Below are 10,088 nucleotides of genomic sequence, written 5' to 3' on the forward strand. Positions count from 1 at the left end.
GCTCCCCCCCCCCCCCCCCACCGCGCCGCCCGCTTGGCCCTTGGCTTGTCGCCACACTTCACCCACCCAACCCGCCAACATGGCCACCGGGGTCCTTTCCTACCGCGGCTCGGCCATGTTCCGCATGCGCCTCGTCACAGCCACACTGACAGGCAAGTCTGTTCTCATTGAAGACATCCGCGTCGACGAGCAAGAGATTGGCCTCCGTGGTACGCCTTCCCCTTCCCCCCCCACCCCCTCGCCCTCCCCGACCGAGGGCAGGTAGCCCATCCATCATCATCCTGCCACACTCACCACCCTCTCACCCCCCCCCCCTTCCTCCCTCCCCACCACACAGACTACGAAGCCGGCCTGCTTCGCTTGCTGGAAAAGGTGTCGAACGGATGCCGTGTGGAGATCAATGAGACCGGTACCTCTGTTCTGTATACGCCTGGTGTGCTGACCGGAGGCAAGTTCTCCCATGACTGTGCTCTCTCCCGCGGCATTGGCTACTACGCAGAGGCGCTGTTTGTTCTGGGGCCGTTCTGCAAGAAGCCGATCTCCGCCGTCCTCCGCGGCGTCACCAACGAGAGCCTCGACACTTCTGTCGACGTCCTTCGCATGGTCGTCGTCCCCGTCCTCCGCACTTTTGGCCTCGAGGCCGACGCTTTTGTGCTCAAGATCAACAAGCGCGGCGCCCCGCCCGGCGGCGGCGGCGAGATCAAGCTCACCATTCCCACGGCCAAGGCTCTGAGTCCCGTGCTAAAGGTGGCTGGCGGCGAGATCCGCCGCATCCGTGGCGTCGCCTACACAACCCGCCTCTCACCGCTCTTTGCCTCGCGCATGGTCGACGCCGCAAAGTCGGTCCTCGTCGACTACATGGCCGACGTCTTTATCTACACCGACCACTACAAGGGCTCCGGCGGCGGCGCCTCGCCGGGCTTTGCCATCTCGCTCGTCGCAGAGTCGGAGACCGGTGCCCTCCTCCCCGCAGAGCTCACCGCCTCAAAGGGCGACATGCCCGAGGCCATCGGCGAGGCCGCGGCTCTCCTACTGCTGGAGGAGGTCGCACGCGGCGGCGCCATCGCTACCGTCATGCAGCCGCTCGTTCTCATGTACATGGCCTTTTCATCAGAAGACGTCTCTGCCGTTCGCTTCGGCACCCTCTCCAAGTACGCCATCTCGGTCCTCCGCCTCATCCGCGACTTTGTCGGCGTAGTCTTCAAAATCGAGGCCGACCGCACCACAGAGACCGTCTTGCTCTCATGCATGGGTTCAGGACACGCGAACACTGCCCGCGTCGTGCAATAAACCATTACTCGCCGCTCTCGTGCTCTTGTGCACACAACCGGTACAGCTCATGCGCATCCGCCTTGGTCAAGTTTTCTGGTTGTACTCTGGCCACAACAGCGGCATCAGCCGATCGCCAATCTCGCGCATCGCCTCCGGCGGAGGAAGCCTGACCAAAACACGGAGCTATTACGGAAGCGTAATCTTGGTACAGAGCAGAACGTCGCCCTCTCCACAGTCGGATTGCCAGCCTCGGCCTGAACCTGCTTCACCATGAGTAGCAAAAGATCGCGCAGCTGGCCGCTAAACCCTCCCCGGCGCCGAAACTCCTCTCGTATCTCGCTCGCCGTCATGTATAGCAGCGGCACCGTGCCAAGCCCCTTGCTCGCCTTGGCCATTGCCCTGCCGGCACCAGCCCTCGCCAACATGGCCGAAGAGAAGACGCCAGTCGACACGCAATCCTTCATGACACATCAGCCTCTGGCCACGGAGGCGTGGCGATCCATGAGAACAGGACCATCAGGAGCTCATTGGGAAGGTGCGGAAGAAAAGTGGTAGACGCCGCGGCATAGGCGTTGTCGCGCCGCGCCCGCGCTATGATCAGCACCTGCTCGATAGCCGCACGGACTCGAGAAGGGAACCACTTGTGGAGCTCATAGCTCCATTCCGTTGTCAGCGCCGCAATGCCCGCCCACCACTCCATCCACCGCAGCGAGAGTGAGTCGCCCCGGATGCGCGACGCGACGATGCTAGTGCACGTCTCAAAGTCGATGCTATTGCCGTGCATCGCATTGTGCGCGGCGAAAAGCCGGAGCGCCGTCACCCGGTTCAGCGCACCGGCGGCGACAACGTCCCGAGCTGAGAGAGTACCCACATGGGCGAGTACAAGCTTCACCACCTCGGCATCGGTCTCCTCGACGGCAAGTCGGAGCCCGTGCTGCGGGCTAAAGTTGGGTCCTCTTGCCGCCGCCACTGCCAGCACCGTCTCAAGCGACCCGCCCCACACCGCCACATCCGCTAGCGACATGCCAAACGCCTGCTGTGGGACCTCGATGTCAGGCTGCGCGAGAAGCCATGACACAACATCGACGTGCCCACGCTCTGTCGCCACACATAGCGGCGTGAAGCCACGCGAGTCGAGCGCGTTGAGCTCGCAACGTGCCTCCTCGACAAGCCACCGGACTACATCCATGTGGCCCTCGATGCATGCAATGTGCAGCGCAGTCGAGCCGTCCCTCGCCTTGGCGCGGCACTCGTGCTCGTCCCACAGCCACTTGACCATCTCCAGATGGCCCTCCTGGGCCGCTGCCAGCGCCGAGGTGTACCCACCGCGCGCCGCGCCGTGCACGTTGGCGCCATATCCCAAAAGTAGCTCGGCCACATCACGATGGTTGCAAAAACACGCCGCAATGAGCGGCGGCGCGAGCCGGGACGATCCGACCTCCACATCGGCACCGGCCTCTACCAGCATCTGCACTATCTCGGCGTTGCCGCTTCGCGCCGCCATATACAGCGCCGACGCCTGCCACTTGATTGCCACAGAGAGCGTCTGCATCGACGCCACCTTGGGATCCAGAAACCCAAGATACTCGGTCGACCACGTCAGGTACACCATCCTGTCGACATCGATGCCCGGCGTCGCCAAGAGCTCTTCCACTAGGTCCACCTCGCCGGCATCCGCCGCCCGCACCAGTCGCTCCTCCATCGTCAGTACAATCCCGGCGGGATCCACCCCGACCGTGTGTGGCGGCAGCGACTCGCGTATCTCGGCAAACGTGTGACGATCAGCCTTGTCTGCAGAAGACATGGCGCTGGCTTCCACCGCCTCGGCCTCCTCCCACATGTGCCGCGGCAATGGCGCCATAGGCAGCGCTCGCCACACCTTCTCTGGCACCACCTCGGCGCCCGCAGCATCCGTCATGCCTGCCACGTCCTTGCTGCTGTCTTCACTCATGACGAGGCGAGTGAGCACCTCCACAGCACCGCCCAGGTACATCTGCTCCGGGCCTTGTCGTCGTGTCTACTGTGAGGTAGGCTCACCACCCAAATATTTTCTCCTCACCCCCACCCCCACCCGCCACCCTCCAACCCCCCACACACAACCCTACGATCCCTCCACCCTCTCTCCCTCCCCCCTCTTTCCCTCTTCCACACCCTCCCCACCACCCAACTCGAGTCGACTCGACATCAACATGGCGGCTTCTATGCTCAGCGCAGGTGTGACCGACGTAGCGTCTGCCGCAGGCTCGCTCCTTGCTGCGGCGTCGTCAGCGTGGTCGTCGTCACGGACGGCGGCAGTGGCCAAGGTCCTCTCGGCGAGTCTGGTGGGTCTCGGCGCAACGAACCTGCTGTCGTACATCATTCCGCAGGTCTATGTCCAGAACATCGCCGGCGTGCAGCAGCTCGGTCGCAAGTACAAGACAAAGTGGGCGGTCGTAACCGGATCGTCGTCGGGCCTTGGCGAAGCCATCGCCGAGAAGCTCCTCTCCCAGGGCACCAACGTCGTCCTGGTTGCCCTCGCCAACGCCGTCCTCGACAAGACCCATGACCGGCTGAGCCGCGCATACCCACGATGCGAGGTCCGCAAGGTTGGCGTCGACATGTCCAAGTCGGATGCCTGCCTTGCTGCTGTCGCTGCTGCCACCGCTGACATCGACGTCGGCCTTCTGTTCAACAACGCGGGCTACGTCTACCTAGAGTCGTTTGAGCACGCCGTCATGGCCAAGCAGATCGCCAACATCGAGGTCCTTGTCCTCTCCTCGGTCAAGCTCACCGACCACTTTTACAAGCGCATGATCGCCGCCGGCCGACCGGGCGCCATCGTCTTTACCTCGTCGCAGGCCTCGTTCTTCCCCTCGCCGCTCTCCACCGTCTACTCGGGCTCCAAAGCCTTCATCGCCTCGTACGCCCAGGCGCTCGCCGTCGAGGCCCAGCCCCACGACATCGACGTCATGTCGCTGCAGCCTGGCTACATGCGCTCCAACTTTATCGACGACCTGCCCGACCTCAAGCTCTGGAACTACCTCAACATGATCGGTCAGTACCCCGAGGAGGTGGCGGACAACGTGTTCCGTGCCGTCGGCCGCGTCACTCTCCTCGACTCGGGCGCCTTCTCATGGGGCTCGCGCCTCGTCACAAAGGTCCTCGACCTCAACCCGCTTGTCTCGGCCATCACCTACTTTTCCAACATGGACTCAGAGTACCAGTCGTTCCACGGCGCGCCCAAGTCGTCGGCCTCGCGGACTTCAACCGTCAAGCCCAAGCCGGCCTCCGCCGCTGCGCTCTCCGCCGCCGGTCTCCCGACCCCTGTCCTCCGCTCCAAGCTCTAGCCGCCAGCCAACTGCCAGCCCCACTCTGCCAGCCTCACGACACCACGCAACCGCCCTTGTCGCCATCGCCCTTGCCCTTGCCCTTCCCCTTGCCCTTCCTCTTGTACTTGCCCTTGCCTGCGGCCTTTCCCGGGCGCCCGCCCCGCTCCCAGCATCTCTGCCACCGGCGCTCTCGCTGGCATCGTTCCGCGACTCGCGATAGGTGACAACGTGGGCGGTGACAACCGGCGCCTGGACTCCAACCTGGGCCTGGGTCAGCTGGATGCCAGCCATGTCGGCGGCGATACGGTAAAAGGTCGAGTTGATGCGGTCGCCGGTCTTGGCCGAGACAAAGAACGAGTACATGTTGTTGTCCTGCGCAAACGCCTTGTGCTTCGCCAGCTTGGTCGCCCGCATGTGCGACAAGTCCGACTTGTTGCCCACCAGCGCCATGTACGGCATCGGCCCGCGGCCGGCAAACGACGCCTTGGCCACGCCCAGCCAGTCCTCCAGATTAAGAAACGAGTCGACCGATGTGATATCATACACAAACAGAATTGCATTGGCACCATAGATGTAGTTCGGCAGCATGTTGCCGCCCATGTTCTGCCCGCCAATGTCCCACAGCGAGAGACTCGCCTCGGTTGCGTCCGGCAGCTCCAGCTGCTTGGAGAACCAATCCAGCCCAATCGTCTGCTTGTACGACTTTGCAAACGTATCATGACCAAACCGATGCGCAATCGATGTCTTCCTATCCTCCACCATACCCACGCCCACGCCCACGCCCACACCCATGCCCACGTCCGCACCATTCAATCGCCCGCCCCACCCTGATGAGTCAGCCCCGCCTCACCCGCCCTTCCGGCCACCACATCCGCCTACACCCACCCACACACACACACACACACACACACACACACGCACATACCCCACAGACCCATCCCCGAGCAGAATGACCTTAAAGTGCATCTGCTCCAGGTCCGACGACGACGACGAGGCAGACATGGCTCCGTCAGACATGCCTTACGCGCGTGAGTGACGTGTGTCTCCCCACCCGCGCCTCGCTCTCCGCGCCAGTTCTCGCCAAGACCGTTGCTGATCGCTGCATGGCGTGGCTACCGCGACACGAGTCCACCCAGGCGCGCTTTTACTCATCATCAGCTCGCTCGACGGCCTGCTGATGGCACAAGGGTGCGGAAGACGTTGGCAAACATGTAGCTGGCAAAGCCGATGTAGAGCCAGCGGAACCAGACCATTTGTGAGGCGTGGATCCGCATGGCCGAGAGGGCGCGGAGCCACGAGCGCGGGCCGGAGACGACACAGATCTTGCTCGCATCGAGCGCGTCCAAGTAGAGCAGCGGCAGCAGTGCCAGCCAGCCCAGATACTTGCGGCTCCATGAGACCGAGTCGAGGGCGAGTAGCGCCACAACACCACGGGGTGGTGCTTCCGCCATCGACGCCACAGCCCGCGCCACCGCGCGATGATTGACGTGGCCCGAGACGCCGTAGTCATCAAACGAGGCGACGACTACCTCTACGCCGTCATCGCCACCCGCAGCACGGACCGCAGCTTCAACATGTGGCACCACATCATCCACACGCCACTCCTCGTTTGGGCCGTCTGGCAGCGGACCCACATCGACCCGAGCCAGACCCAGCTCGCTCCCGACCCGCTCCAGCTCCTTACTCCGCACCTTGCCGAGACCATCGTACCCGCCATCCGAGAGGCAACAGACCGACTTGGGACCGGGCCAGTGTAGCAAAAGTGGAGCAAAGAACATGACCTCGTCATCCGGATGCGCAGTTACCACCACAAGTGCCACATCGTCCCCGTCTGCCCTGCATCGCCCGCCATCGTTGCCGAGCACAGCCGTCGTCAGGGGCGTCCGACGGGCGCGCCGAAGCGCGGTGACCACACCGGCGACAAAGAGTACCACGTTGCAGCCCGCGAGCACAGCCTTGAGTGTCCAGAGCTCGTCGTCGAGTAGAGAAGAGAGCATGGCGAGGGTGAGGGAGTGGAGTAGCGAAGCCGAGACCGAGGCGACGCCGGACGACCGGCACGCGGCCACGCTGCTCTTGCTGGTGTACTTTACTGGCGCTCGTCGCGGCATCGACCTGTCAACCATCCTTGCTGGTCTCCTGGTTGGAAGCATGGACAATCGGCGGTGACGCGGGCTTGGCATTGGTTGCTTGCCGGTCGGCTTGGCCTTCCGGCTTGGCCTTGGCCTTTGGCTTGATCTTTGGCTTGGCATTGGCCTTGGCCTTGGCCTTTGGCTTGATCTTTGGCTTGATCTTTGGCTTGATCTTTGGCTTGGCCTTGGCCTTGGCCTGGGCCTTTGGCTTGATCTTTGGCTTGGCCTTGGCCTTGGCCTTGGCCTTGGTCTTGGTATTGGTCTTCGTCGACGCACCAGGTTTCGCCTCGCCGACTGCCTTTGTCACAAAGCCCTCGCTGGCCATGGCAGCCTTGGCGGCCGCGACCTTGCGGCGGTGGGACTTGATGCTTACAATCTGGTCCGCCCGAGCCACCACATCGTGCTCGTCGAGGTGAGCGAGGACGGCGGAAAGTACGGCGGGTGACGCAAAGTTGAGCCGCTGTCTGATGTCGAGGCCTGTGGCGACGGCAAACGCCTGTGCACCCTCAACGATGGCGCCGGCGAGCGCGCCAGGCACGCCGCAAATCGCCGCACCCACGGGTGCTGCCGCTGCGCGGGTGATGGTGGCCACAAGCAGCTGCACCTCGCTGGCTGCCATGCCTGCCGCGGTAACAATGCTCGCTACCGCAGTACTGCCGCTCTGGAGGAGGATCTGCTCGCCAGAGACGCTCTCGATGGCGGAGGCGAGGACGTTCTGTCGGAGACTGGAGCTCGAGTCGCCGCCATCGAGACAGGCGGGGAGCTCGGCGAGTGAGCTGCCGGCAGCCTCGGCGTGCACTGCATGTGCAAGGACGCCGAGCAGGCGCGAGTCGATGAGCAGCGAGCCAAGCTTGTCTTGGCACTTTGGCGCGGCAGCGTCGTGCGGTGAAGTGATGAGGATCTCGCCGTGCCACAACGTCGCCGCATGCTGCAGCACCTCGAGGTGATTCATGGCGCGCTTGGTGCTCATTGCCGCGAGCCCCCAGTGCGCCTGTGCAACTGCTGGTGTCTGCATGGCCGTAAAGAAGCAACCGGTGGCCCAGTACCACGGAACGGCGGCGCAGACGACCGCGGCAAAGGCACGAAGCGCGACGCCGGCAGACCGGTCCATCTGCGGGACCAGCGCCACCACCGGAAGAAGAGACACATTTCCGACTGCTTTCTTCAGCGCCGCCACGACCGTGGCTTGGTTGCCAGCTTGGGTCTGATGCCGGATGACGTTGTACACAGCCTTGTTGATCTCGCCAAAGGCCGTCTCGACCGCAGCCCGTTGACTTGCCTGCCACGCAAAGCCACGGAAGAAGATGTCTCGGAGTGAGGAGCTGAAGCTGCGGGTAATGAGCAGAAAGTGTGCCCAGAACATGTCGACCGGCATGGCGTCAAAGATCTCCGCCGTGCCAAACTTGTCGCCGAGCGCCTCCAGCGGCCGCAGCACCGCCGACAATCCGGCCACCACCTGATGCTCGTGGTAGCCATTGACTGCGGTCACCACCTTGCTCTCTACCGACGCTAGGAGGCTCGCCACCACCTCCTTGTCCACCGGCATCGTTTGCCCCGCCGATAATCGAGGCGATGCCGATGACGACGGCGCAGTCGATGGCGGAGCCGGCGCTGCACCGGTTGGTGACCACTCTGGCACAGATGCCAGATCGCGGCGAGCGATCTCCATCCACGTGCTCATCGCCAACAAACTGTGTCCGCCCATGGGTCAGCAGCCGACGACGACGCGTGTGAGAGCTGTATTGTGAGGTCACTGCTCAGCTCACCCGCGGCGACGAGGGTGACGAGGGCGACAAGGCCGACGAGGGCGACAAAGGCAGCAGCGGCGAGACGGGTGCCGTGACACTCTCAAAGATCCAGCTTGCGCAGCCTTGACGTCGCCGTCGGGCACAACCTGGTAGACGCCAATGGGCTGGCGGGGAGAGCCGTACCCTCTTCCCGCTCTGGGCAATTGGTCGAGAGACGACCGCCGGACAGAGGCCAAGCCAATGCGAGCGGCGGCAGACTGGTGGCCGGCCGACGACAGGGCGACAGCCTCTGCTTGGGCGGCGAATTCACCCTTGGCGACATGTACGGACGCTACATACTGTGACTACGAATAGATCTTACTGTGCTACATGTCGCTCCCAAGTTGGCGCTCCGCAAGGGCGACAGCATCGAGACAACCAAGGAGCCAAGCGCGGCATGGCTGGCCAAAGCACAGAACGGCGCAGCTTTACATCTGATCTCAACGACGACGCGACGACTTGCCCTTGCGTGAGCCCTTACGCGAGCCCTTGCCCTTGCCCTTGCCCTTGCCCTTGCCCTTGCCCTTGTCCTTGCCCTTTCCATCGGTCTTGCCGCTTCCGGTGTTCCAGGCATCCTTGATGCGCGAGGCTGCCGTCGACTTGCCCTCAGGCTTGGCATCGGCCATGAGGTTGGCGCGACGGATGTTGTCGACCTCGTGGGCAACCTGGACGGTGGAGCACGGGGCGAGGAGGCAGCCGGTGCAGATGTCAGTACAGCAGTTGCCGTCGATGCGCTGCTGCTCGCGGACAATGTTGCGGACAAGTGCTGGGGTGGTGCAGAGGACGTTGAAGCACCAGTCGGACGAGTCGTACGATGCCCGGACCTGGGCCGAGAAGCACGGCATGCAGACGCAGGCGCGGCAGAACGGGCCGAGGCCATCGTGGCACACATCGCAGGAGCGGATGGCCCACGCGCCGCCATGCCGGCGGCCACTGACGTTCATCCGCGACCGCTTGGCGTTCCGCCGCGACGCCTTGGTATGCTTGGGCTTGACCTCGCCGCGGACCGAGGTCTCGAACAGCATCTGGCGTGCCATGCACGGGAGGCAGAAGCAGGCGGTGCAGATGTCGGCAGTGCAGGACGAGTCGATGCCGTAGCCCTCGCGCATGATGTTCCGCGAGGCAGCCGGTGGAGCACAGAAGAGAGTAAAGACCCAGTTGGTCCGCGAGTACGCGTTCATAGCCGATGCCACGGCGCAGCATGGGCAGAAGAGCGCGTACAGGTTGTCGCAGAACGAACCCTCGCACGAGCACAGCGCAGAGGTAAAGTCAGGCCGCTCAGAGTACGACAGCTCGTCCGAGTAGCTGCTCCCGCTACTCTTGCTGCTTCCATCATACGAAGACGACATCCTTGTTTGTTTCACCTTAGACTCAAGTATACTTTCCACCACCACCACACGCCCATCGCCGTCTCGCTGTCCCGCTGTCCCGCCGTCTTGCCGTCTCGCCGAGCATACCTGGAATGGCCGCCCGCCACCAGCCACCAGGCCACCGGCCACCGGCCACCGGCCATCAGCCACCAGCCACTAGCCACCAGCCACCGGCAACCGGCCACCGGCCATCGGCCACCGGCCACTCCACCCCCCCCCCTG

General features: G+C 63.6%; 5 protein-coding genes across 5 annotated transcripts; 1 reads left to right on the top strand and 4 right to left on the bottom strand.

Moving 5' to 3' along the window:
- The first annotated feature begins 65 nt into the window (after positions 1-65).
- AMSG_10180 (18S rRNA biogenesis protein RCL1) lies at positions 66-1,309 on the top strand. Its single transcript, XM_013897935.1, has 2 exons — positions 66-209; positions 338-1,309. Exons 1-2 carry the CDS (start codon positions 80-82, stop codon positions 1,288-1,290), a joined length of 1,083 nt encoding a protein of 360 aa, XP_013753389.1. The 5' UTR covers positions 66-79; the 3' UTR covers positions 1,291-1,309.
- Positions 1,310-1,732: 423 nt separating this feature from the next.
- AMSG_10181 (uncharacterized protein) lies at positions 1,733-3,223 on the bottom strand (the record flags this gene model as incomplete). The annotated part of the gene is made up of 1 exon (XM_013897936.1): positions 1,733-3,223. The coding sequence occupies one exon, from the start codon at positions 3,221-3,223 to the stop codon at positions 1,733-1,735; it is 1,491 nt and encodes a 496-aa protein (XP_013753390.1).
- A 1,001-nt stretch (positions 3,224-4,224) lies between these two features.
- Positions 4,225-5,629, bottom strand: AMSG_10183 (member Ras oncogene family RAB28). The gene is made up of 2 exons (XM_013897937.1): positions 5,506-5,629; positions 4,225-5,328 (listed from the first exon to the last, which is right to left on the bottom strand). Exons 1-2 carry the CDS (start codon positions 5,595-5,597, stop codon positions 4,515-4,517), a joined length of 906 nt encoding a protein of 301 aa, XP_013753391.1. The 5' UTR covers positions 5,598-5,629; the 3' UTR covers positions 4,225-4,514.
- Positions 5,630-5,712: 83 nt separating this feature from the next.
- AMSG_10184 (N-acetylglucosaminyl-phosphatidylinositol de-N-acetylase) lies at positions 5,713-8,255 on the bottom strand (the record flags this gene model as incomplete). Its single annotated transcript, XM_013897938.1, has 2 exons — positions 5,713-6,664; positions 6,735-8,255. The coding sequence occupies 2 exons, from the start codon at positions 8,253-8,255 to the stop codon at positions 5,735-5,737; spliced, it is 2,451 nt and encodes an 816-aa protein (XP_013753392.1). The 3' UTR covers positions 5,713-5,734.
- A 681-nt stretch (positions 8,256-8,936) lies between these two features.
- AMSG_10185 (uncharacterized protein) lies at positions 8,937-9,845 on the bottom strand (the record flags this gene model as incomplete). The annotated part of the gene is made up of 1 exon (XM_013897939.1): positions 8,937-9,845. One exon carries the CDS (start codon positions 9,843-9,845, stop codon positions 8,937-8,939), a length of 909 nt encoding a protein of 302 aa, XP_013753393.1.
- Between the last annotated feature and the right edge of the window lie 243 nt (positions 9,846-10,088).

The sequence above is a fragment of the Thecamonas trahens genome (genome assembly GCF_000142905.1).
Source record: "Thecamonas trahens ATCC 50062 unplaced genomic scaffold supercont1.61, whole genome shotgun sequence".
Lineage (NCBI taxonomy): Eukaryota > Apusomonadida > Apusomonadidae > Thecamonas > Thecamonas trahens.